General features: G+C 48.3%; 1 protein-coding gene across 1 annotated transcript in view; it reads left to right on the top strand.

Annotated features, from left to right (window-relative positions):
• The window catches only part of CCDC39 (coiled-coil domain containing 39), a 40,295-nt gene extending 12,836 nt beyond the window's left edge, over window positions 1–27,459 (top strand). Inside the window, exons 9-20 of the mRNA XM_048506847.1 lie at window positions 695–827; window positions 3,886–4,080; window positions 5,823–5,987; window positions 6,756–6,893; window positions 8,483–8,691; window positions 13,456–13,579; window positions 16,128–16,287; window positions 18,347–18,453; window positions 25,120–25,260; window positions 25,429–25,608; window positions 26,322–26,398; window positions 27,088–27,459. Coding sequence (XP_048362804.1) covers window positions 695–827; window positions 3,886–4,080; window positions 5,823–5,987; window positions 6,756–6,893; window positions 8,483–8,691; window positions 13,456–13,579; window positions 16,128–16,287; window positions 18,347–18,453; window positions 25,120–25,260; window positions 25,429–25,608; window positions 26,322–26,398; window positions 27,088–27,232 — 1,774 coding nt within the window. The 3' untranslated portion in view covers window positions 27,233–27,459. The remainder of the gene's footprint in view (window positions 1–694; window positions 828–3,885; window positions 4,081–5,822; window positions 5,988–6,755; window positions 6,894–8,482; window positions 8,692–13,455; window positions 13,580–16,127; window positions 16,288–18,346; window positions 18,454–25,119; window positions 25,261–25,428; window positions 25,609–26,321; window positions 26,399–27,087) is intronic.
• The last annotated feature ends 222 nt before the right edge of the window (window positions 27,460–27,681 follow it).

Below are 27,681 nucleotides of genomic sequence, written 5' to 3'. Positions count from 1 at the left end.
GAACCGGGACCTTTTTCATGTCAAGGAGAGGCTCTACCACTCAGTCACATCCTCTTGTCAAAAAAGGTTCTGTGTAGTTCGGCTCTCAATGTACAGTAGGACAAAAACTGGACAGGATCAAATAATCTAACTTGATATCTACTTATCATAATTTTTTTTAAAAATGAAAGCCATGGCTGAAATTTGGGCTGCTTACTGGCTAAGAAGTGGGGTGAGCCAGCATGTATAGTGGTTAAGATTGGCAGGCTCTGATCTGGAGAACTGGACTTTATTCCCCACTGCTCCACATGAGCGGCAGACTCGAATCTAGAGAACCAGGTTTGTCTCCCCGTTCCTCCAGATGAAGCCTGCTGGGGACATTTGGCCCGTCACAGTTCTTTCAGGACTCTCTCAGTCCCACTTACCTCGCATGGTGTCTGTTGTGGGAAGTGGAAGGGAGAGGTGTTTATAAGCCACTTAGAGACTCCTTAAAGGTAGAGAGAAGTGGGTATAAAAACCAACTCTTCTTCTAAATGGTAACTGCTATTCTTATAATACATTGGATTAGACTGCGTGGATGTTTTCTGCAGGTAGCGCTGTCTTCCAGTGCAGGGAGCCTTCTGCTGTTGCAAGAGGCAAGCCCTACAAACGGGAGGTCACAGGTTCAAATCCGGAGACGATCTATGCCTGCGTCATCTTTAAAATCTCCTTTTAGGCTAAACTCCACTAAGGACCAGAACGAGAGCCTGTCAAAGAAGCTGAAATCTGTGACAGATAACGCATTGACATCAGAAGAGAAAGCAGCCCGGATGGAAGAGATGCTGAAAGAGAAGGAGAGAACCAACAAGGCGAGTGCTCTTTACCTTTCATGCACTGCGGCATTCTGGCCCCTTCCGCACATGCAGAATAAGAGCACTTTCAGCTCTCTCAGCCCCACCTACCTCACAGGGTGTTTGTTGTGAGGGGGGAAGGGCAAGGAGATTGTGAGCCCCTTTGAGTCTCCTACAGGAGAGAAAGGGGAGTTTAAATCCAAACTCTTCTTCTTCTTCTTAATTACCAAAGGAACGAAAATATCAGATGGATCACTTATCCAAACTTTTTTTGGCTGGCAGGAGTGAGACGATAATCAGCCTCGATGGCACTGTATTGTCGAAGGCTTTCATGGCCGGAATCACTGAAGTGCTGTGTGGTTTCCGGGCTGTATGGCCGTGTTCTAGCAGCATTCTTTCCTGACATTTCACCTGCATCTGTGGCTGGCATCTTCAGAGGATCTGAATCATCAGAACACGGCCATACAGCCTGGAAACCACACAGTACCTCAATGGCACTTTTTGTGGCGGCAGCACTGATCAAAAGATCTCAAATAGAATGCCCTGAACTAAAAAGAGGAACAGTGAAATGCTGATTAGCCTTTCGGATAATGCCTTTCAAAGCAGTTATCGTTATGTATATTTTATATCTTGATGTCATTATTATATGTAATGAGGACCAATTGGACCTGTGTTTGTTTTTTTCTAAATGCCATTAAGGGTTTCTGATTTCTGAAATTCCCTTAATTTTTTTTTTTTTGGAACAAGAAAGAAGATGCGGCAATGCCCACGATGCAGCCTGACTTCAGATTACGTTAAGATTATCCTTAAAACTCTTATTATGATGTCTAAACCATTTGCAGAGCTTCTTTCCGTACACAGAAAGGCAGATAACCCGAGCAGAGTGGAGCGTGGCAGTTCCATCGCCTAAGGGCGATGGTTTCACTCGGATGAACTACACTTGAACAATGTGTGTAACGTGTTAGCCATAAACAGGCTTTCCGTCAAAATTAGCCACGCGTGTCTGTTTGCCACATCTATTAATTTGCTGTAAAAAGATATGGGCAAGGAATAAAGCACTCAAAAGCCCATTCTTTCCATTTGGGGGCTACCTTTCCCCAGTGGCCAGCCCCTCCATGCAGTATCTGTAGAAAAGCAGAGTCACAGAGCCTGAATCTTATTTAACACTCTGTGCTTTAGGATCTCTTTGAGTCATTCCGATAAGTTTATTAGGAACTTAATAAATTGGAAGGATCAACACGTGGTCCATTTCAGTCAAAAGGAATTATGTCTTCCTATTCAGTAGGTCATGGAAATGGCTACATTTCTCTCCCTCATGAAGATTTTAAACGTGTCTGCTGAGCATTTAGGGCAGGGGTCTGCAACCTGCGGCTCTCCAGATGTTCATGGACTACAAATCCCATCAGTCCCTGCCAGCATGGCCAATTGGGAATCGTAGTCCATGAACATCTGGAGAGTCACAGATTGCAGACCCCTGATTTAGGGCCATGGTTAGTGTGGGTGATGGCAGTTCAGGGTATGCCGAGGATCAGCTGCTGGGAGGGAGGAATGAGGTTAGAAGAGAATCGCCCAGCTTTTGGAAGAGGAGGAGAAAGCAGGACAGAGGTTTCATGGAAAGATTGCGAATGAGGACACAAAGCTGCTTTACACTGAATAAGAGATCCTTTGTGGTCCTTCCAGTCCATCATTCTGCCTCTCACAGTGGCCAACCAATTCCTCTGGAGGGCCAACAACAGGTCCTGGAGAACGTCAGAAGAGCCTTGCTAGATCAGACCAGTAGTCCATACATAGTCCAGCATCCTGTCTTACACAGTTGCCTGCCAGTTCCTCTGGAGGGCCAACCACAGGGCCTGGAGACCAAAGCCTTCCTTTGATGTTGCCTCCTGGCACTGGCATTGAGAAGTTTATACTGCCCCTGAATGTGGAGGTTATCTTTAGTCGCCATGGCAGCCACTGGTAGACCTTGACCCATCAAGTTTGGCATTGCTCACTCAAGATTGGCAGCAGCTCTCCAGGGTCTCAGGAAGAGGTCCTTCACCTCACCTCTTGCCTGATCCTTTTAGCTGGAATCAAACCTGGGACATTCTGTGTGCAAGGCAGACGACCTTCCAGTGATCTGCCGCCCCTCCCTTGGCCTGGGTATCTGAACAGAAGGGCAGGGACAGAGGGCACATTCCTCAGCAACCAGAACCACACAAGGTGACCAGATAACCAAGCTTCCATTCAAATGACAATGCCCTTTAATCTTGACATTGTCAAGATAATTTTTTATAGAATGATGTATAGATGGCACATGACGATAAGTAAATTAGCAAAGATGTACAAAAACATCTCTTAACAAGTGTTGGAAATACGAACATCAAGAAGGGTCATTTTACCATTTATGGTGAAATTGTGAAAAAGCTAAGGAGTGTTGGAGGTCAATGCATTCCATGATTCAACAGACCTTAAAAATGAACGTACAACTGTAACCCAAAGCTTTCTTGTTGGGACTTAATGGACTGATCTGTGGAGAAAGAACACGGAACTTTGTTTTTATACATTACATCACTGCAAGAATATTTTATGCCCCCAAAATGGAAATCTCCAGATATACCTGCAACAGAAGAATGGTGGGTGAAGGTTTTGGAGTTGGCAGAGATGGCCAAACTCACTTTGTTACTTAAAGAAAGAAGTTTAGTAAACTTTTTGCACAATTGAAAACCGTTGATGGATTACTTCAGTAAAGCAGAAAAAGGTAAAATGATGATTAGTGGTTTGGGGAATTAGCGGATTTTATTGTAAGACTTAGCAGAGAAAAGTGTTTTAATTAATAGTAGTGGTTATTAATTTGGACTTTCAGTATGTAGTTAAAGAGCAAATGATATTAATTTTTTACTGTTCACACAGATGAAATTGGGAGTCCTTACGTTAAGTGTACTTTTCATAGTGTCTGATCTTTTTCTTTTCTTTGATTTTTGTAAGCATCCTAACTACTAATAAAATTTGATATTAAATGACGTTGTCAAGGCTTGGAGAAAAATGCGTAAAGCAATATATTATACTCATCACTGACTCAGCCCTTGAATTTCAACAGGAAAAAGAAACACTGGCGTTGCAGATGCGAGAAGCTCACTTCAAGAAAACCCAGGAGTTACAAGAAATGAAGGAAAGGGAGAAGGGCCTCATCGCTGAAATCAATGGACGTCGGGGGCTGATGAAAAACCTCCACAGCCGCTTAGGCCGGCTGGATGCTGAGACTCTCAAACAACAAGAAATCATGTATATTCAGGCAAGAGAATAATAGTGTGTGTGTGTGTGTGTGTGTGTGTGTGTGCGTGCGTGCGCAGTTCTGAAGGAGTATTGCATTCAGTTGCCTAGATCCTAGACTGTCTCCAGTCAGTAGCAAAACAATGAATGAGTGACTCACCAGAGAGCAGGGACGTAGGTCTTTGAGTGGCATCAGTAAGGGCCTCTCCTGATGATACCACCCATGTTTGGTGAAGGTTCGTTCAGGGGGTCCAAAGTTATGGACCCTTAAAGGTGTAGCCCCCATCTTCTATTTAGCTCCCATTGGAAACAATGGGGGATGGGGGCACCCCCTTTGGGAGTCCATAACTTTGCACCCCCTGAACCAAACCTCACCAAATCTAGGTAGTATCATCAGGAGAGTCTCCCAAAAAATCCCTGAAGTTTTGGTCCCGCTAGCCCAAAAACTGCGCCTCCTGCAGGCCAAAAACCAAAAAACACCAAAATACAAAAAACCCACAAAAGGGGGTGGAGCTTTGGACATGTAATGGGGGGGTTGAACCCGAGAACCCCCCCTTACCTACATCCTTGCCAGAGAGAAACTAGCTTAGAATTCCGTCGCTGATTGTTCTGCCGTCAATGACTCAAGCTGGACTCCAAACCAAGCCTCGGGAGAAGCCAATGGGGCAGTTCTGAGGAGCAGGAGAATTCCCAGGTAATTGATGTCCTCTCCGTAAGTGCAAGAGGGTTTAAAGGAGAATTGGAAAGCACAGGTAAAAAAAAAAAATTACGTTTTGGAGGGTAATCCCATAGCATCCCCTGGCTGTTAACATCTAGTACCTATATTTTGTTTTGTAATTCTTATTTAAACCTTCCTTGTATGGCGCCCAAGGCCTGGATTGGTATCAGGTTGTGATATTAAATGAAGGTGGAGGGGCTGGCACACTTATGTAAATCACTGTAAGCCTGTGTCTGTTAAACATTTGCTTGTTCATATATATCTCTGGGCTGTACTCTTATGTGTTTGTGTGTTTTTTCATTGTTACTTCTGGTAACAGCAGAGAACACAGAGAAAATTCCTAAAGCAATAGAAACATTTACAGAATACAGGGGTATGTGTTTCTGAAGCGATTGTTCTGAACTGATACAGTTCTCTTTAAATTGCGACATCTGCTTACCTGAAAATATCGTTTATTTCAATGCAAGCCATTTTTAAAACGCCAAAAAGAAAAGAAAAAATGTTGACTTGGAAGTGAGTTCCCTTATAGAACTTGCTCCCAAGTAAATACGTTTATAGCATTGGATTGTGTATTTCCCCCAACAGCTTTTTGCTCCGGCTTCTGAACTCCGGCTGCTTCAGGGGAAATTTTTGAAGCGATACAAGAGACGAACATGCTCAAATCCTGTTATTTGCTAATGGGATTTGTATGTGTAACTCCTGTGGACCACTTTGAAAAAAACGTACCCTTTCTGTCATCTGGTAGGGGTAAGATTGCTACTCAGCCATAAGCTTCCCTAGAGCAGACTGTATCTGGGCCGGGGCCGTTTTGTTGTATCGTTAGAAGATTACTTGTGAGCAGCATCGCCCACCAGCCATTTCAAGGCAGTCTACAAACAAGGAGGCCTACAGGCCTAAAACAATTGTCAAACAACAATCAGTTAATTAGGTGCCTGTCCTAAAGCAAACGCGTTTGTTGTGTTCAATTTTTTCAAATGCTTACCAAAATTGTTCCCTTCCTGGCCTCTCGACTAATTGTCTTCCTTGCTTTAAAACATTTTTAACAGGATTTTTACATTCAGCAAGTGGAGCGCAGGCTGTCACGCCTAAAGGGGGAGCTTAACACAGATGAGAGGCAGCTCTTAGAAGCAAAACTTACGGAGCTTACGAAGATTGTGGACGAGAAGAGACGTTCCTATAACGTTCTGCAAGCCCAGCGGAAGAAACTTCAGGTACCAGGGCTGTTGATTCTTATGGGACGTGAGCGGGGTCCGCTGCATCTGGAACCTTGGCTAATTTGTAACTGCCCTAATCTGGGTAACCTGGGATCACCTGACCTTCTCGGATCTTGGAAGCTAAACAGGATTGGCCCTGGTTAGACCTTGGTTGAGAGACCACCAAGGAAGACTTTGTAGAGGAAGGCAGTGGTAAACCACCTCTGCTCATCTCTTACCTTGAAAACGCTACAGGGCTGCCATATCTGTGACTTGGCAACACTTTCCACCACCACTAGTATCGGGCGCCAGCAACCCCCAGTTCCCCCTTTACTATTGAAATTTAGACATATGTAGTTCTGATCTGTTTGGAGAAGGATTAGAGGTCTTGAAAGCTGTGGATTGAGAGTGTTTGAGAGTTATTGTAGGAGACATCCCCCCCTCTGAAAAATGTGGGGATTCGAGACCTCGTGAAAGGAATGCCCTCCAATCCACAGTCCTGCCCCTAAATCCCAGAGGCCTGAGGGTTTGGGGAGGGAGAGATGTGCTTGGCACTAGCTCAACTATGGATTGGTGATGCTATGGCAGGAGTCTGCAACCTGCGGCCCTCCAGATGTTCATGGACTACAATTCCCAGCCAGTTGGCCATGCTGGCAGGGGCTGATGAGATTTGTAGTCCATGAACATACGGAGAGCCACAGGTTGCAGACCCTTGTGCTATGGATTGATGTTGCAACAGGGCAGCCTTTTTGTGTGACCTCACAGGCCTTTTGGTTTTCCTTCCAGAGTGACATGCACTTTATCAACTTGTCAATGAATAAGACGGGAGAAGAAATGGCCGGCCTGAATACCAGAGTGAACGAACTAAACCTTTTCATTGACAAATCAGAGAAGTTACTAAAAAAAGCCAGAGCGGATAAGCAGGTAGGGTGAGGATTCTCCCCCTTTTAGACAAGAGCCTCTTTTTTGGTCTAAAGCAGATGTCTCCAAACTGTCCAATATGGGCTACATCTTATATTTTACAGATATTCATGGGCTGGAAAAAAAACAGTTTTAAATGTATGAACATAATTACAATGAATAAGTTTTACTTGGATCTTTTATTGTAATGAGCGGGACACAATTCAGAACAAAAATGAAATGCAAGAATTACACACAATGCTGTGCTTAAACTGAAAAAGAAATGATACACAATGTGCAGCACATTGTGCCACATATAAAAGACTGGAAGTGCCATTCTTGGCTGAAATAAGACGAGAAGAACGGTTTTGGATTTATGCCCCACCTTTCTATCCTGTAAGGAGACTCAAGGTGGCTTACAAGCTCCTTTCCCTTCCTCTCCCCACAACAGACGTGAGGTAGGTGGGGCTGAGAGAGCTCTGAAGGAACTGTGACTAGCCCAAGGTCACCCAGCAGCCATGTAGGAGTGCAGACACACATCTGGTTCACCAGATAAGCCTCCGCCACTCAGGTGGAGGAGTGGGGAATCAAACCTGGTTCTCCGGATTAGAATCCACCTGCTCTTAACCAGTACACCATGCTGGCTCTCAGCCATGAGTGAATTGTTTTGCATTGATGGGGCGATGGGTACAACTCTCAGGTTGCACGTTGTCATACTTGTAATAGATAAGAGTGGCCGCTGGCATCTTCTGGGATGGTATGACAAATCATGGGGTGCACTTCTCAGATGGCACACTTCCTTATCGGTGGCTCTAATCTGGTGCTACCCCCTCCCTCCCCTCCCGGCAGGAGCTGGAAGGTTTGTGTGGTCAGATGCACCCTGTGCAAGGATCCCAGCGCAACGGTTGGGCGCTGTTTCAGAGACCAAGTCAGTCACAGCTTTTATTTCATTTGTTAAGATGCTTGGTTCAGTGCAAAATATCGAAGAGATAGAAAAAGTGCAGAGAAGGGCAACGAAGATGATTGAAGGATTGGAGCACCTTCCTTATGAGGAGAGGCTGCAGCGTTTGGGGCTCTTTAGTTTGGAGAGGAGACGTCTGAGGGGGGATATGATTGAAGTCTATAAAATTATATATGGGGTAGAAAATGTTGACAGAGAGAAATTTTTCTCTCTTTCTCACAGTACTAGAACCAGGGGGCATACATTGAAAATGCTGGGGGGGAAGAATTAGGACTAATAAAAGGAAACACTTTTTCATACATCGTGTGATTGGTGTTTGGAATATGCTGCCACAGGAGGTGGTGATGGCCACTAACCTGGATAGCTTTAAAAGGGGCTTAGACAGATTTATGGAGGAGAAGTCGATCTGTGGCTACCAATCTTGATCCTCCTTGATCTGAGATTGCAAAGGCCTTAGCAGACCAGGTGCTCAGGAGCAGCAGCAGCAGAAGGCCATTGCTTTCACCTCCGGCATGTGAGCTCCCAAAGGCACCTGGTGGGCCACTGCGAGTAGCAGAGTGCTGGACTAGATGGACTCTGGTCTGATCCAGCAGGCTTGTTCTTATGTTCTTACGTTCTAAAATAATCTTGAGAGGTTTTTTGTCCACTGAAGGATTTGATGATTGAAGACAACCTCTTGAAGCTGGAACTGAAGCGTGTCAGGAATATGCTGTATAACAAAGCAGAGAAAGTCCTGTCTCTGGAGAAACGCAAGCAACAGCTGAGAACGGCAATGGAAGAAAGGATGGCGGAGATCAAAGTCCACAAGGCCATGCTCGAGAGCCAGATCAGAATTGCAGAGCAGGAGCGTCAGACCATGAGGTAATGAGCCCTCCCGCGGGGACTGTGGGATGCCAGGCATTCATGTCTTGGCAAGAGCATACGTGATGCTAAAGGAGTCTGCACCAGACACAGAGCTGGCTTCACACTTGCCGCCTCATTCCAGCTCCGGGGTCTGCAACCTGCGGCTCTCCAGATGTTCATGGACTACACATCCCATCAGCCCCTGCCAATTGGCCATGCTGGCAGGGGCTGATGGGAATTGTAGTCCATGCACATCTGGAGAGCCGCAGGTGGCAGACCCCTGTTCCAGCTCATCCTTTCACTGCCTTGAAATTGGTTAGAAGATCTGTTTGCTCACGAACGCATGCTGAACCAGACCACTGACCAGTCAGGGCTGCGGTAATCTACTCAGACTGGCAGTGGCTCTCCAGAGTCCAGGTCGAGGCCTTCCCCACTGTAGGTCTTTTCATTGGAGATGCTGGGGATTGACCCCGGGGGAACTTTTGGGTGTTGAACAGATGCTTTGCCACAAGCTTTGCCAGCAGGGGCGTAATGCCCATTGGGCAAGGTGGGCAGCTGCCCAGGGCATCACCTTGTGGGGGGCACCAAAAATGCAGGGTTCGTTTTTGGGTATTTTTAGTGGTTTTCCATTTTTGGCCTGCAGGGGGCGCAGTTTTTAGGCTAGCGGCACCAAACTTTCAGCGTATCATCAGGAGACTGTCCTTATGCTACCCCCCAAGTTTGGTGCAGTTTGGTTCAGGGGGGCCAAAGTTATGGACTCTCAAAGGGGGTGCCCCCATCCCCCATTCTTTCCAATGGGAGCTAAGGAGATGGGGCTACCCTTTTGAGGGTCCATAACTTTGTCCCCACTGAACCAAACTGCACCAACCTCGGGGGGTAGCATAAGGACAGTCTCCTGATGATACGCTGAAATTTTGGTGGCGATATGTCTAAAAATGCACCCCCTGCAGGCACCAGTGAACTGGTGCAAAAGAATTTTTTTGGTCGTGTTGGGGTGGCCGCCCATGGGGGAGGGGGGCATCCAACTCAGGTTTTGCCCAGGGCTCCAGTTTGCCTCCTTACATCCCTGTTTGCCAGCCTCCAGCTGGAGCCAGGAAATAACCTGCCACTACCACTGATCTTTAGGCTGCAGCCATCAAGTTTCCCCGGAGAAGAGCACTGCTGTTTCATTATACCTCCCCGGGGTTCCTTCCCAAACCCAACCCTCCCCAAGCTCCGCCCCCAGATCTCCAGGAACGTTTCAACCTGGAGTTGGCAACTCTGCTGCTGAGCTGCATCCCTGCCCTGCAGTCCACTTCTCACGGAGTCTTGTGGCTGGTTTTGCCCAGCCTGCTCTCCTCTGAACACGTGGAGCTGCCTGATGTGGAGTCAGACCTTCGGTCCGTTGAAATCCACATTGTCCACTCAAGACTGGCGGCAGCTCTCCAGGCCTCCGGCAGAGCCCTTTCCCATCGCCTCCTGCCAGGTCCTTCAACTGGAGTTGCTGGGGATCGAACCTGGAATGTTCTGCCTGCCGAGCAGATGCTGTGCCCTGAGGCGTGAACCATCCCCCATGGAAGGCATAGGTGAAAAGGAACTGATTTGTTGCGGGTCTTCCTGTGGCAAATGTCACTCCCAGACATCTTGAGAGCCATCGTTACGAATTCCCGCTTAAAATGCATCTAAAGACAACATCTAAAAAATGTAAAACATTCCAATAATCCAGTCAATCCAGTCATTATATTAGTCCAAGAGGCCCTACAGTCCTGAGGGGATGTGGGGGTATTTACTGATGTCCCAATAAAGGACAAATGAGCAAGAAATGTAGTGGGAAGGGCATAAGAACATAAGAAGAACATAAGAACAAGCCAGCTGGATCAGACCAGAGTCCATCTAGTCCAGCTCTCTGCTACTCGCAGTGGCCCACCAGGTGCCTTTGGGAGCTCACCTGCAGGATGTGAAAGCAATGGCCTTCTGCTGCTGCTGCTGCTCCCGAGTACCTGGTCTGTGAAGGCATTGGCAATCTCAGATCAAAGAGGATCAAGATTGGTAGCCATAAATCGACTTCTCCTCCATAAATCTGTCCAAGCCCCTTTTAAAGCTATCCAGGTTAGTGGCCATCACCACCTCCTGTGGAAGCATATTCCAAACACCAATCACACGTTGCGTGAAGAAGTGTTTCCTTTTATTAGTCCTAATTCTTCCTCCCAGCATTTTCAATGGATGCCCCCTGGTTCTAGTATTGTGAGAAAGAGAGAAAAATTTCTCTCTGTCAACATTTTCTACCCCATGCATAATTTTATAGACTTCAATCATATCCCCCCTCAGACGCCTCCTCTCCAAACTAAAGAGTCCCAAACGCTGCAGCCTCTCCTCATAAGGAAGGTGCTCCAGTCCCTCAATCATCCTTGTTGCCCTTCTCTGCACTTTTTCTATCTCTTCGATATCCTTTTTGAGATGTGGCGACCAGAACTGAACACAGTACTCCAAGTGCGGTCGCACCACTGCTTTATATAAGGGCATGACAATCTTTGCAGTTTTATTCTCAATTCCTTTCCTAATTATCCCCAGCATAGAGTTTGCCTTTTTCACAGCTGCCATGCACTGAGGTGACATTCCCATGGAACTATCAACTAAGACGCCCAAATCCCTTGCCTGGTCTGTGACTGATAGCACTGACCCCTGTAGCGTGTATGTGAAGTTTGGATTTTTTGCCCCTATGTGCATCACTTTACATTTTGCTACATTGAACTGCATTTGCTATTTCTTAGCCCAATCACCTAATTTATCAAGGTCTGCTTGGAGCTCTTCGCCATCCTTTGCGGTTCTCACCACCCATAGGAAAAGGAAAGGAAAAGACATGGGGCAGGGAGGAAAGGAGACGGGAAAATGAGGAAGGGTAGGCCAGATAGTACCACAGCTACCTACAAAGAATAAGGTCCTCCTTCAATGTCCAAAACTGCTTCACGTTGGCTGCTACTCAAATTCGTGCTCGGAATCACCTCCTGTAAGAATGGTAGATCTGCGCCGATGCTTCCTCTGTCTCTCCAGTGGAAGTCTGCTATCAGAAGCTGATTTTCCCCCTTAGCAGAGCTGGGCCCAAGAACGCCTTGCTCGTCGAGTAGTACGGAGAAAAAAACACAAAGGGCTCAGGGAGCAACAGCACAGGCCTGTTTTCGACAACTTCTCGGTACAGCGGGTGGCTAAAACCCAACCGGGAAATGAGCAGCCACCCAGCGGATTTGGCAGGCTTTTCTTCCCGCCCCCCTCTTCCACCCCCAGCCCACGCAACAGGAAATTAGAGTGATTTCGTGCAACTGGAGCTTAACCCCTTGCCAAGCAAGTAGACTCTGTGTTTCTCCTCTGATAATTACATGACTAATTGGCACTTGCATATAATTTGATTTGGGGCGGTTTCCCGCTGTTGCTTATTCTCTTCTAGCTGTGGCAATATTAAGATCCGATCAGCAGGGGGCAGCTTTTGCAGCTGGAGGACTGAAACGCCAAACCTCTCAATATTTTGGGAAAGCTCCTCGGCTGGCTGCTCCCCACGACGACGACTAGGAATTCACCACACAGTGGCATGTTGTGCATCCTTCCACGTAGGGTTTGAGAGATTCCTGAGCTGGGGTGGACCAGGTGCCAAGGGTCGCAAGGGGAAATGGATACGCCAGGTGCTGCGGTCATTGGCAGAAAGGGGGCCTTTCCCCACTTACCTTCTGCTGCGCGCTACTCGGGCCAAGTAGCGCGGGGCCCCGGGGCACTCCCCACTACAGGGGCGGTGACAACGCAGCCACCCCGACGCTGCCGCTGTCGCGCCCCCTCAGCATGCATCATTCCTGGCGCTGGAGAAAACGGTGCCTTTTGACGACCCCGCGCAGAGTGCAGGGTCGTGGGGAAGCCAGGTCGCGTGCCAGAAATGACGCGCGCAGTGAGTAGCGCGCAGCGACGGTGGTAGAGGGAAAAGTGGGGAAAGGCCCAGGGAGGGGAGGCATCCCATCCCACCCATGAAATATTTGCAAGGCTCTCTGTAGTCCAGAGGATTGCAATCTGCTTCCTTAGGAGACAAGAAGAAGAGTTTGGATTTATGTCCCAGGGTGCCTTACGATCTCCTTTCCCTTCCTCTCCAGTCTCCCCACAACAGACACCTTGTGAGGTAGGTGGGGCTGAAAGAGTTCAGGGAGAACTGTGACTAGCCCAAGGTCACCCAGCAGGCATGTAGGAGTGCGGAAACACATCTGGTTCACCAGATAAGCCTCATGTGAAAGAGTGGAAGTGCCATTCTTGGCTAAAATAATAAGAAGAAGAGTAGTTTGGATTTATACCCCACCTTTCCATCCTGTAAGGTGGCTTACAAGCTCCTTTCCCTTCCTTTCCCCACAACAGACATGAGGTGGGTGGGGCTGAGGGAGCTCTGATGGGAATTGTAGTCCATGAACATCTGGAGAGCCGCAAGTTGCAGACCCCTGGACTAGCCCAAGGCTTCATGTGTAGGAGCGGGGGAAACAAACCCAGTTCTCCAGATTAGAGTTTGCCACTCGTGTGGAGGAGTAGAGAATCAAACCCAGTTCTCCAGATTAGAGACCACCAATCTGCCAGGACCAATCATGTACCACTCCTGTTTAGCAGCGTCTTCTTTTTCCACAAATACCTCATTGCAGAAGAACCAACGATCTCACAGTTGGTTTAAGCATAAATCTGGCACCAGCACCCTCCTTTCAGTGGCACGCCTCACGCTTCAAGAACCCCCGTTCCTTCCCCCCCCATCTCAAACAGGTTCTCTTTAATTTCTCTCCCAATCAGTACCGAGTTTCATGAGCGATTAAGCAAGATCGATAAACTGAAGAGCAGGTACGAGATCATCACTATTGTCATGATGCCGCCGGAAGGAGAGGAGGATAAAAGTCAGGTCTATTACGTCATCAAGGTAATGTTTCCCACCCTGACGCCATCCAACAGCTTGAAAGCTTCCCGTGGGATTATCTGCCTTCTCTCCCAAGTCCCCACATCATGGCATAGCTGCAGGGCATAAACAGCAGCGTCATACCCACTGCATCGTGTTTCTGTACCCACCAAAGCTGTGCCCTTCTGCATCAGCAGCCCCCCCTTCCCCCAGAATGTCATATGGTTTGAAGTGAGGGGCTGCCACAGAGGTTGGAAGCAGAAATCGCCCTCTAAGACTGCAGGAGGATATTTTGCCATCTTATGGAACCCGTTCGTAGCAAACGGTCAGTGCCTGTAATTCTTTCAGCACTACCCAAGAGTCATCCCAAAAATGACAGCATCTAGAGCTGGCATCACATTGTGGAAGGGAAAACAGCCTTTGCCCCTAAAGTATGAAACTGTGGGGTGTATGTTATGATTAAAATTAGCTAAGAGACCAATAAAATTGCTCTGAGATGTGTCATAATTCATCCAATGTCCTCCTGAATTGGCTGTACTAGCCCGATGTTGTCAGCCTTTATTATCGCATTCAGGTTGTCTAGCCTCGGGTTTGCCCTCTTGCTAATGTGTCCTGTTTAGACCATACTGCTGCAGCGTTTGGGACTCTTTAGTTTGGAGAGGAGACTGAGGGGGGATATGATTGAAGTCTATAAAATTATGCATGGGGTAGAAAATGTTGACAGAGAGAATTTTTTCTCTCTTTCTCACAATACTAGAACCAGGGGGCATTCATTGAAAATGCTGGGGGGAAGAATTAGGACTAATAAAAGGAAACACTTCTTCACGCAACGTGTGATTGGTGTTTGGAATATGCTGCCACAGGAGGTGGTGATGGCCACTAACCTGGATAGCTTTAAAAGGGGCTTGGACAGATTCATGGAGAAGTCAATCTATGGCTACCAATCTTGATCCTCCTTGATCTCAGATTGCAAATGCCTTAGCAGACCAGGTGCTCAGGAGCACCATTGCTTTCACGTCCTGCACGCGAGCTTCCAAAGGCACCTGGCGGGCCACTGCGAGTAGCAGAGAGCTGGACTAGATGGACTCTGGTCTGATCCAGCAGGCTAGCTCTTATGTTCTTATGTTCACCGCTGATTGGGCTCCGGCTCCAGATACAGAATGCCAGTCATTCTGTAAAGGTGTTTCGGAAAGCATGCGCCACTTTTCTCCCCTGTTTTATTTTTCCATTCATTCTTTCACGTTGAATAGGCTTGGAACACAACATTAATCTCTCGCTGAAGCACAGGTTGAGTAATTGCGGCCCTTCCCACTTCTTTGGTTTGGCGGCCTCCTGGGGTATCTCGCCAACTTTCCAAATTGCCTCCTTTTCAAGCTGCGAGCAAGTTTTATGAAGGGTTGTAATCAGTTGCGGGAAAGCCCTGTTGCCGTACACCGTCCTTTTCAAGCTCAAGAATGTGTACAAGTAATTGACAGAAACATCTCATTGCTAAGACACGCAGGTACCCCGCAGTTCAGAATACGAGCCCCGCTGCTTCACATAAGCCTCGTAGGTGTAACCTATGAACTTGTGATCTTATTGTGACCCTGGATTGAACGCAGCAGTCTTTTGAAGTATTGCTTAGAACTTTATACAGGTGCGGGGGAGAAGTTGTCAAGCCAAAGAATATTGGGAAATGATTTCTAGAACTGTTTCTCAAGGAATGTACAATTACCGGCACCTTTCTCCCCTAAACGATTCCGGTTGAATTATGTAGACTTTCTTCCCAAAGATACAAATGCCATAACCTCCACAAGATTAGTCTTTGCTAGATACAGGAAAAGGAACCAAACTCCAGATAAAGAGGAGTGGTGGGAGGAACGAACGGAATGCGTACCGATAAGTAAACTAGCCTGTATGTTGTGTGATAGAAAAGTTTTAAAAGTTTGATAAATGGAATGGTATTCTGACTCAGACAGCGCATTGAGTTTAATCACGTCTGTATGACTTGTTTATAGAATTGAAGATAAACTCATAAAGGTGGGATCCAGCAGGTTCTCACAGGTTCCCGAGAGTAGGTTACTAATTATTTGTGTGTGCCGAGAGGGGGTTACTAATTGGTGATTTTGCCACGTGATTTTTGCCTTAGTTATGCAGAACTTGAAGCAGTCTAGCAGGAGGTGCACCGGCGTGCGTGGCAGCCTACGCCTGTGTGCATTCGTTTCCCACCCAAGAATCGGTGCAGCAGCTGTGTCCTTGCCACAGCCCTGCCCAGGAATGCCCTGCCCCCGGAATGCCCGGCCATGCCCCCGTCGTGCCCCACCCAGCCCCACTGGCACTACGCCACAGTTTGAATCCCACCACCATGGGAACCTGTTACTAAAATTTTTGGATCCCACCACTGACTGCATGCAACTATCTTTTTACTGAATAAAGACGTTATTAAAAATAATGAAGTATTGCATAGGAAGGGGTGGTATCTAACCGCACACGACTTCCCTCATTCTTAAATTTGTTTTATTAATAGAGACCTAATTGGTAAGCATTCCGATAACGTGGTGGGGTTTGATCTCTGCGGTGTCTTTACTTTCAGTCTGCTCAGGAAAAGGAGGATCTGCAGCGCGAAGGGGATGCTTTGGATGCCAAGGTCCAGCAAACCGAAAAGGAGTGTGCTGCCCTGAAAAATACCCTGCACGTGCTTAATAATTGCAACAGCAACTACCGAAACTCGCTGAAAAAAGTCATGGAGACCAGTAAGCCGAGCGTTTGAATGGCTGGTGGAGGGCAGTTTGGAATGGCAGCACAGATCTGGGGCAATGGAGGGCAAAATATTTTTTATTTTTTGTAGCTGTTAGATCAGTGTTTACCAACCTTTTCGATGTCACGGTACCCTTCACGGTACCCGTGCCATCCCCCCACCTTCCCCTCCCAGTGCCCCTGCTTGCACCACCCCCCACCTTCCCCTCCCAGGGTGAAGGGAAGAACTGGGGGTGGGGGGGGGAGGAAGTGGCTGCTGACCTTGTGGCAGGCCCTGCCCCAATCCAGCTCCACGTCCTTGCTGGCACCGGCAGGAGTAGCATTACCACAGTACCCCTGGGACATGCTCACGGTACCCCAGGGTACCACGGAACCCTGGTTGAAAATCACTGTGTTAGACCTATACCCCCATTTCCAGTCATCTCCCAGAGCTGCTCATTTCAACACCAGAAAGAGACAGTCTGCCCTCTGGGTTCCAGTCTAAAAAGCCAAGCCATGCAAGGAAGGGAAGGGAAAGGCAGAGATCCATCTGACTGCTAGAACTACCCAGTTGGGTCAGGCTGCTTTTGCCAAGGTGGCTGTGCCTGGGTGAAAGCAGCCAGACTGTCCTGTGGCCCTCATTCCTCTGGCCAGTGATAGGAGCCCATCCTCTCGCGCTTCTCTTCTGTAAGCAGTTGACAGAGTCCTTCCTGGCAAGGAGGAGAAAAACTGACTGTCTTGGATCCACCAGTAATTTTATGTCATTTTTGCGGGATCAGACTGAACAATTGCGCAGTGCGATCAATAAAGCTTTGGGTTAGGGCCACGGAAGCGCAAGCGAAAATCTCTGCTTAACTCCGAAGCTCGCTAAACGGCATTGGAGGCCAAAGAAAAATGATGCTTAGCAGGCTGGTTGCAGAGGCTGGGTGGGCTGGGTTTAGGATCCTAAGATCCCGGTGCTGGAGGAGAGTCACAGATTATCTTTGGCAGGATGATTTTGACGACAGACCCTTAAAATGGGCAGCACTGTTATTTACAGTGAAGAAAGAAAAATACGAGAGCATTTGGAACCGTACATACGTAGGTGCCAGCAAGTCACAATTAACTTATGGTGACCCAAGCAAGGGGCCTTTGAGGCAGAGGAGAAGCAGCCGTGGTTGGCCTTTGCCTTCCTCTGCCTTGGCGGTCCCCCATCCAAGCACCAACCCTGCTTAGCTTCCCAGATCTGACGAGATTGGACTAGAGTTGACCACGCCCCCTTCCCTCCCAGAGCATTTGGCACAGGTCCTATTAAACAAGACCTCAGATCTCTGTTCATCTGGAACAGCAGTGGCGTAGTGGTTAAGAGCAAGTGCATTCTAATCTGGAGGAACCGGGTTTGATTCCCCGCTCTGCCGCCTGAGCTGTGGAGGCTTATCTGGGGAATTCAGATTAGCCTGTGCACTCCCACACACGCCAGCTGGGTGACCTTGGGCTAGTCACAGCTTCTCGGAGCTCTCTCAGCCCCACCCACCTCACAGGGTGTTTGTTGTGAGGGGGGAAGGGCAAGGAGATTGAAAGCCCCTTTGCGTCTCCTACAGGAGAGAAAGGGGGGGGTATAAATCCAAACTCTTCTTCATCTTCATTTATGCCTCAATGTTAAAACATTATTTGCACCAAGCTCTGGAGAAATCATGTGCTTTCTCTGCTGGCTTGTACTTGATTGGTATGCCGTCGTCATAATTGAGGCTGTGGGCCGGTGCGAACACAACGCTGGCTGCCAGGTTGAGACACAGAAAGTGTCACCTCTGCACTGACCACGGTCAGCTCATCACATTCTCACATCGCTGCTCCGATTAATTGAAAGTATTGAACGCCTCAGTGGACTGGACACTGTCATTACACTCAGCTAAGAGTGGCACAGGCCTCCAGTGTAAGTTTTCTTCCAGAAGGACTTAGATATAAATGCTGGTTCCAAATGCTGGCTTTGAAAGACATCCTCTCTATCGTACGAGAACAGAGCCAGGCAGCCTTTTTTAAACCCGAGGCGCATATTCCCCTGTCCAAGAGCGAGCCCTCAATCAAAGTGTTTCGCAGGTGAAGAATACGAAGAAAAGCTGCAACTGGAAAAAGAGAAAAGAGCTGCGGATGAGAAATACAGATACAAGCGAAGGCAGATCAAGGAGCTCCAAGAAGATATCCAGGTAAAGAGGCTTCTGGTTTTAACTGGGAACGACGGCGCTTGTATAATCCTTCTCTGCATTTAAAAGTTTTTTTTGGGGGGGGGGGGCATTGTCTCCACCCACTCCTTCTGTCTGCAGAAACTCTCCTGCTCCAAGCGAGATTTACTAAAGCCATCGGATGGGGAGAATAAATATCACATATTTTTCCGCCGCCTCCATCCACGATTTGAGGCTTTTCAGTTCAGTTCCCGGGAGCGTGGATTCTTTGTTCCCTGCTCTTAAGCTTTCCTGTTCAGCACAACCCGAGTTGAAAATGAGCAGGTCTCCTTTTGACAGGCAAAAACAGATGTCTGCCTTAGATGAAGCTGAACACGTACAGGTGGAAAGCGCCTTTTCAAACTGGGAGTCCCACAGTGCCAATTGATTGTTAGGTGACGCAGAAGTTGAGGACGGGGGCTCTTGTTCTACTCCGAAGTCATCTGTTGGGGGACAGGAGGAGCACGGGGGTTTCCAGGCCGGGTTTCCTGATGCCCCCTAATAACACAACCCTGCAATTAACTTCTGCATAATTCTAACATTAGATCTTCTAATCAAGACCGCAGTGGGGCTGCCAAATTCCTGGAGATTTTGGAGGTGGAATCCGGGGAGTATGGTGTTTGGGAAGGGGAGGGGCATCAGCGGGGTATGATACCATAGAGCCCTCTTGCCAGAACTGCCATTTTCTCCAGGGGAACCGATATTCACCACCTGGAGATCAGTTGCAATTCCAACAGATCTTCATGTCTCACCTAGAGGATGGCAACTTTACCTTGGATAGGCATCTATGCGCAAAGAGAGGGGTAGAGATTGCATCAGCTTTCAACAGTCTACTTAACTCTGTACTCTTGACGATACATTGTGGGTTTAAATATCTAGGCCCCATAAACATCTATAATATGCAGTCTCTACAGCACAGCGTTAGGAGTAGGTGCAAAAGATTTCACTCGATTGAATACCCACAGGCCCCTAAACAAGCTTGACATTCACTGGGTATACCAGATGGGGGAAGAAAGCGTGGCCCAATTGTAAGGTGACCAGCTGTCCCGCTTTTGGCGGGACACTCACGCTTTTCTGCAATGTGTCCCGCGTCCCGCGGGGTTTTAAAATTGTCCCGATTAGGCAATGCGCTCCTGCGGCCACGTGCGCCTCTTGTGCTGCCGCACTGCCTTCTGGGGTGCTTCCCTGTTTCCCGCCCTGTCACAGGGCGGGAAACAGGGAAGCGCCCCAGAAGGCAGTGCGGGAGCGCGCATGCGGCCGCAGGAGTGCATTGCCTTTTGCGGCGCTCCCCGGTTTGGCGTTGAAACTGGGGAGCGCCGCAAAAGGCAGTGTGCTCCTGCGGCCGCGCGGGTGCGTCCGCCCCGCGTTACAGGAGTAAAAATCTGGTCACCTTACCCAATTGGTATCTCTCACCCCACACACTAAGAAATGCCCACATGGATCTTGATAATAGTTCCTATTTACATCCCATACTATTTTAATTGTTGTTTGTATCCACACCAGAAAGTTGGTATATAAATCAAGCAAATAAATAAACGGGTGGTCCCTTTTCTGGGGAGGGAAGGTGGCATGGAATGGCCCGATCTTGTCAGATCTTGTAAGCTCAGCACAGTCGGTACTTGTAAGGGAGACCACCAAGGAAGACTCTGCAGAAGGCGGCAATAGCAAACCACCTCAGCTTCTTGCTTATTTATTTATTTATTTATTTATTTATTTATTTATTTATTTATTTATTTATTTATTTATTTATTTATTTATTCGTTCCACTTTTATACCGCCCTCCCCCAAGGGGCTCAGGGCGGTTTACAACATAATATAACAAGCGGATAAACAAAATAAAATATTAAAATTCATCAGTTAAAATGCAGCGTTCCAAATTCATAATCAGTTAAAAAACAGATGGCGTTCGACCATTAACTCCTCAACTCCTCTGAGAGGGGAACAGCGGATCTCAGTTGTTAATGGGCACCTATCAGCAGCCGGCCTCCCCAAAAGCCTGGCGGAATAACTCAGTCTTGCAGGAGCCCTCTTGAACTTCGTTTAGGTCCCGCAGAGGGTCGGACAGCTGGTGGGAGAGCATTCCACCAGGCAGGGCCAGGGCCGTAAAAGCCCTGGCCCTAGTGGGAGGCCAGCATCATAGAGGAGGCGGGGATCACCAGTAAATTGGCCTCTGCCCGGCGCAGGAACCGGCGTGGGACATATGGGGCCAGACGGTCCCTGAGATGCGAGGGTCCCAGACCGCGTAAAAGGCCTTAAAGGTTAACACCAATACCTTGAAGACGCATTCGAATTCAACTGGGAGCCAGTGCAAACGGTGCAACACGGGTGTGATATGATCTCTAGAGGCACCGCCAAGCAAAACGGGCTCCGATGCTGACCAGTTTCAGTTTCGGATCAGCCTCAAGGCCAGGCCAGCGTAAATGAGTTGCAATAGTCTAATCTGGAGGTGACCGTTGCATGAATCACTGTGGCCAGATCCGCTACCAGGAGGAAGGGCCAACCGCCGGGCCTGGCGAAGATGGAAAACGCGAACCGGGTTACATGGGCCACCTGGGTCTCCATAGAAAGAGCGAATCCAGGTGGACCCCAGGCTCTGCGGACCGAGGGGCGGTGCCAATGAGACCTCCACACCGGGGCCTTGAAAGCCCCAGGCTGACCTATTAAAGGATTTCGTCTTCGCTGGATTCAGTTTTTAACCTGCTCTGCATCAACCAACCAGCAACCGCCTCCAAACAATGCTGTAGAGGCTGCGGGGCGGTTTCCGCTCCCCTCCGCCGACCCAGAATGAGCTGGGTATCATCAGCATACTGATGGCACTCCAGCCCAAAGCTCCCGATACCAGCTGAGCAGGGTCGCGATATAGATGTTAAATAACAGCGGGACAATAGCCCCTGAGGCGCACCGCAATAAGGTACCTCGAAGCTTGGTCCCCGCACCACCTCCAGTCCCGGAGGAACGAGGCAATCCATTGAAGGACAGTACCCGCGACGGAGGCGGCCAGGCAGTGGGTCAAAAGATGCGTGGTCAACCACATCAAACGCTGGGTGAGATCCAACAACACCAGCAGCGCCGATCCGCCTGGTCAAGCTGCATCTGGGCCCGTATCTGTGAGCGGCGACGAGAACAGTCTCCATCCACATGCCCATGCGGGCGGACTGGAAGGGATCGAGCCCGTCGTCCTCCAGAAAACCCTGGAAGCTGCTCCAACACCACTCTCTCAATTACCTTCCCCAGAAACGAGAAAGATTCCGAAAGCGGGCGTGGTGGCGGATCACTTCAGGATCTAACGACGGTCTTTTTTAAGAGTGGGTGGACCACTGCCTCCTTCAACCCACCCGGACAAACTCCTTGCTCAAAGGAGCAATTGATAATAGTCAACAGGTGAGATTAGTAATTCACCATGCTTTAATAAAGCCAGGAGGCCGCGGATCCAGAGGACAAGTAGTAGGTCTAACAGCAGCTAGGGCTCTGTCAACATCGCTCTTCAGAGAGCAGGGAAAACTGGGCCAACAAGGGCCAAAAGACGGCAAGGGAGCCTCCAGTTCACTAATTGTCTCCAAGGTGGCAGGGCGGTCACCTGGCGGAGCGGCGATTTTATCTGCAAAATAGCTCATAAATGCCTCACAGCTAATAGCCAATTGATCATTTTTTGAACCCTCTGACAAAGAGGTAAGGGATCCGAATGTCGCGGAACAATTGTGCTGGGCGAGGAAACTTAGCAGGCGAGAGGAGAAGAACACTCTCTTAGCCTCGCGCTAAGCCATCTCATAGGCCTTCATAAACGTCCTATAAGATGTTCGCAGCCACCGTCCGCCAGACTTCCTCCACACTCGCTCTGGCGTCCTAAGCTCCGCTTTCAAACAGCGTGGCTCCTCTGTATACCACGGAGCCAGCCGGAACGGGGTGAAAGCGTCGAGGAGCAATAACCTCAATGGCATCTAAAGGCGGGCATTCCAGTCCGCCACTAGGCCATCGAGGGTGCGATTGGGTTCAGGATCCCCGCAGAGCATTCAGGAATCCATCAGGATCCATAAGTCTTGGCGAGCGGCTTTCATAATCTCCTTCGTCACCGTAGACGGGAGTGTTGTGGCATGCTTATCCGAGCCCTCAGGGCATAATTAGTCCAGACCATGGCACTCTGTCATTAGAGGATATGACCACATCAACCCTGACCCAAAAGATCAAATCCAGTGTGACCCGGCCTCGTGAGTGGGGCCAGAATTTACTTCAGGAGAGGCCCAGCGTCGCCATGGATGACACCAGGTCATTAGCCACCATTACATGGCCCGGTGTCGACATGGACGTGAAATCCCCAGAACAATAAGTCTGGGGTACGCCCAGTCCGCCACCATTTCTAGCAGCGGCTGCAGAGCCGTCTCCTGGGCGCTAAAGGCATCGGTACACCAGGAGAACAGCCAACTCTCCAATGCCAACCACTCCAGGCGACACACTCCATACCAATGATCTCAGGGGACAGGGATAGCCCTAAAAGGGATGGTATCTCTCGGACCAACATCGCCCACGCCACCCCGGCCCTGTGTTCGCGATTGGTGGAGACACTTAAAACCTGGGCGCTGACCTGCGCCCTAAAACGGTCGCCTTCTGCGCTTTTAAGGTTTCGATTGGACACAAGTCAGGTCCATCTGCTGAGCTCCAAGGAACTCTCGGAGAACAGCGGTCTTGTTATTTATGGACCTGGCATTTATCAACACCAAAGACGAAGCAAGGTGTCTCTGAACCCAACCTCCTTCATCCCTTGGGATAGGTCGGGAGGTCAGAAGGTGAAACGAGCATAACCATATCTAGCCCACCTTCTCTCATATGACCGCCTTCCCCGTCATACCTGCCCCATCCCATCAACACTGGGATCCCCAACCCCAAGGGAGGTGCCCCCATCCCCACTGTCCCTCCTAATCCCAGCCGGCAGCAACTCTCCACCGTAGGTGGACTCCAGATCACCACTAATTTACTAATCTATTTAACTAACACTATACAATAAGCAAGCTAAAACAATTATACAAATCATCCACTAACTAATCTAGGCTAATCAGTTAATTAATTAATTAATCAATTTAATTAATAACCGCAACAAGAAGGGAGAAGATGGTAAACTCCACAGCAGAATGCAGCCCAGCCTCTTGATGTCTTCAGTATCTATATTATAATATGCCTCTATTACTGTTGCAGTGGGGTCTCCTGAGGCATTAAAAAACCAGGCCCCAAAAGATGGCAAATATAGCCCACGCACCCTGGCGGTCCTAAACTGGCCACCAAGGAAGAAGGCAGAGGCAGCAAACAGCAATAGGCAACAAAACCAGTAAGTTGATAGTCCGTCTGCGAAGGGGAGCTATTGAGTCCCACTACTTGCACAGCTTTTTGGCTACTGGGTGACTGAAATCCGATGGCAATAGTAGCTCCCAAGGCCCCTCTGATTACCAGGGCTGTACATGATTTAATGAAACTCTCCCACCATCCATAGGACTCAGGTGGCTCAGTTCTTATCCACAGTATCGGGGATAGCAGGCAGGCCCAGTCAAATATGGCCCAATTAAATATGGCCAGTCCAGACGGCCCTGTCTCCGCTCTCTCAGCCACGGGGTCGATTTTCCTGAAGCCTCCCGCTACATCACTCACCGCCGCTGAATACAACTCGTTCAGGGTCTCCCACTCATGAAGCTCCCGATGTAGGTCTTCGTGCCTCCGCAGGTCTTCAGCCGGAGATGCCCAGGTCTGCGCCCAGCATGGGGTGATCTCTGCCACCGACCACCCCACAGGGTTTCTGCCACCAACCCCTAGAGCACACTCTATCGATAAAGCTGAGGCTACCAAGCGAGCAGAAACCAGCCGAAAGCAGAGAACACAGCAAACCCAGCATGGCTTCGTAGGCTTCATAGGCTTTCGTAAAATACCAGGAGTAGCGTAGAAGCGCGAAGGCTGGGAAGTAACAACAGATGGAGGACGAAAGGCACAAAAAACACATTGCCTTGAAAAAACACATTGCCTTGCCTTGAAAGCCCCAGGCTGGTGTTGCTGTGAGTCAGCTGCAACTTGACCAACACTTCATACACACACAGACTTTGAGCAGCAGTGGCGCAGGAGGTTAAGAGCTCGTGTATCTAATCTGGAGGAACCGGGTTTGATTCCCCGCTCTGCCGCCTGAGCTGTGGAGGCTTATCTGGGGAATTCAGATTAGCCTGAACACTCCCACACACGCCAGCCGGGTGACCTTGGGCTAGTCACAGCTTCTTGGAGCTCTCTCAGCCCCACCTACCTCACAGGGTGTTTGTTGTGAGGGGGGAAGGGCAAGGAGATTGTAAGCCCCTTGGAGTCTCCTGCAGGAGAGAAAGGGGGGATATAAATCCAAAACTACTCTTCTTCTTCTCTCAATTTCCCCTTGGGGCATCAGGATGTGCTTGTTTTACCAAAATGAAAATGTCTACAGAATATATATGTATGCATTTGCGTGTGTTTATGTATGTGTGTGTGTGTGTGTGTGTGTGTGTGTGTGTGTGTGTGTATGTGTGTATATGTTTTTCCTTGTGTGTGTGTGTGTGTACACACACACGTGTTTTTCCTTGTTTAGTTTATCTTGCAAGCATAGTTCAAAAGCTGTTTTGAACAAACTTATAGATGAACTTGTTATTTTTCCAGGCGATGCAAAATACCCTTGATAACCTTCTGAAAGAGGAAGTTCTCTGCCAAGAAAAAAGCAAGGAGAAAAATGCGCTCATTTTACAACTGACCAAAGACATAGACAACCAGAACCCTAAGCGGGAACGAGTTGCAAAGCAGGTTGGTTTAAATTAATACGTAACAGGTTCTGTGTGGCCTGAAAGTAAAGCCGTTTAAAATTGGAGGTCAGCATTGTGAGCTCCTGGTAAAGCATTTGTAGATAAAAATACCTCAGCAGCTATTCATTTCTATTAAACAAAACTGGGTAATTGTTTTATGCTTATAAAGGTTTCCCGGTTGTCCAGAGACCTCCGCACACTAAAGAATACCAGCTCAGCAACACTGGAAGAACAAGATATTGAATTTCGCGAACTGAAAGACTTCAGCAAATCTGTGGATAAAATGCTGATTGATATTTCTGACGCAAGTCCAGAGTTAAGCACAGTCTTACAGACCTATTTTGATCAGGTACCCTTTATTGCCCACTTGATATTTCTCAATGACAGTAGCTTGAGTTTAATGAATTGTAAATTGAGTCGGGACACAAAATGGATCCCCCCTCCCCGTTCCCCCTCAGTCCCTTGTGCTACTCAGGAATTAGAGAGGGAGTCCCAAGCCTTTTAAAACCTTTCCGCATCTTCAGAACTCTGTCTTAAGGTAGTGGGGAACCACAAAATGGCTGCCGTGGGAGGCAGAGCCACATACACACGCCCAGAAGAAATCCAAGAGTGGGGGAAGTGAGGACTAGCTTTAAAAAATACAGTGGGAGGGAATAAAACCGGCACCAATGAGAGCTGCCGTCAAAGCACAGTGGCCAGTTGGAAGCGGCACTGGGCAAGAGGCCCACCTAACCCCATTCACTATTGGACAACTCTTGGCTGGCACCCACGGGAACCATGTTGGGAACCCCAAGAATTAGAGCGAGGGGCAGTGCAATTGAAAATGAGTGGACAGCAAGCTGTTTTTCACTTACCCTCAGCAGCACTTGATGTCCTGGGATCCCAAACGTTGCTCAGGGAAAAGATCTTTTTCATAGACTCATTTCATTCATGGTTCCTTAACTCCGACTCAGTGAATTTATTTCCCAGATGTGCATGCTTTGTACAAAGTCCACGTCCCACAGTCAGTATATGGTGGCCTGGTGTATTCCCCAATTTTTGTTTTCTGTTTTTAATTTTTAGGCTGATTTAATGCTTCCTGTAGCTTCTGGCCATCTTAGTTCTCAATCATCTCGACGCAGCTCATCATCCTCGATCATGTAAGTGCATGTCCTATTGGCTTTAAGCTAAACGTTTCTTACTGAGCAGCCTGCCCACCCCTGAGCCAGCGAAGACAGGGAAAGGTTTACGCCTCACTGTCTTGGACAGGCCGGTCGGCAAAAGCGAATGCTTCAGAGACTCACAAGCTCTGTTTGCGGCAGAGGGAAGTTTGCAACAGGTTGCTTCCTGTTTGAGTCACAAAACCATCTGGACGCTTCTGCTACAGCAAGGGTGTCCAACTCTGGCCCTCTAGATGTTCATCGCAGGGGCTGATGGGAGTCATAGTCCATGAACAACCGGAGGGCCTCTGGACAGGGTTTTGCCAAGCCAGAACCAGAGGCCGTGGTTGGGGTCAAGGACAGCTGGATAGTTTTGGGACAGGGACCACCAATGGGTTGTCTCCAGTTGAGTGAAGCACTCTTCAAGGAGCATATCAGGAGGTAGTCCTGCAGATACAAAGGTCCCAGACATTTAGGGCTTTAAAGATTAAAACCAAAGGCTTGAACCTGATTCAGTGCTCCTCGTGCAAATGGTGGAGCACTGGTTGAAATGTGTTCTTTAAACAATACTGGTCCTTGATGCACTTTAAACAACCAGGTTTTGTGGCATACTGAGATTGGTCCAACTTTCAGCTTCCTGATTATTGTTTGGATTGTATTTTTAGAAAATGTATTTTTTTGCCTTCTAGGTCCCCAAAGAGCTCTGCTTCATCTTCTAGTCAATCACACCTTAAAGTTGTCTCTTTGACTTTACCCCCGACTTCTGCCCTTTCTTCGCGCCCTTCAACCCATAGCAGCGGCTCCAGCACTTCTCATAGCAAGACTCCAAAGTAGTGTTGCATAGTAAGGAATATGTTATAGTTTTAAGAGATTAGGAGTTAGAGCATGTGCTTTGTTTAGAAATGTTTACATTAAGCAGCGATACATTTTATCTGTGTAGAGCCGCACCAACCTTAGGTTATGTTCAACAAACTATGTAAAGATTTAGTAAAGGTCTTAAATGAGAAAGCTGAAGAAACCAAATTATTGCAGCTGCATTAAAAAAACCAGCACTTTAAAGACTCTTTTATGTGTTCAGATTAAGTATCTGTAAGACTGTGTCGCTTGTTAATGTTTTAAAGGAAACGGTTGCATTCAAACAGCCAAATTAGAGGGGAGGAAACGCATACAACTATTTCCACGGTTGGTTTGGTCCGCAAAGCTCTCTCCCTCCAAGACTGAAGACCTTCTGGTTTAAAATCACAATTTGAGACACCTTTAAATCTGACCATCTCGACAAATAC

This window comes from Sphaerodactylus townsendi, linkage group LG08 (genome assembly GCF_021028975.2).
Source record: "Sphaerodactylus townsendi isolate TG3544 linkage group LG08, MPM_Stown_v2.3, whole genome shotgun sequence".
Lineage (NCBI taxonomy): Eukaryota > Metazoa > Chordata > Lepidosauria > Squamata > Sphaerodactylidae > Sphaerodactylus > Sphaerodactylus townsendi.
The sequence above is the reverse complement of the archived record's forward strand: the minus strand, read 5'-3'. Positions and strand labels throughout refer to the sequence as shown.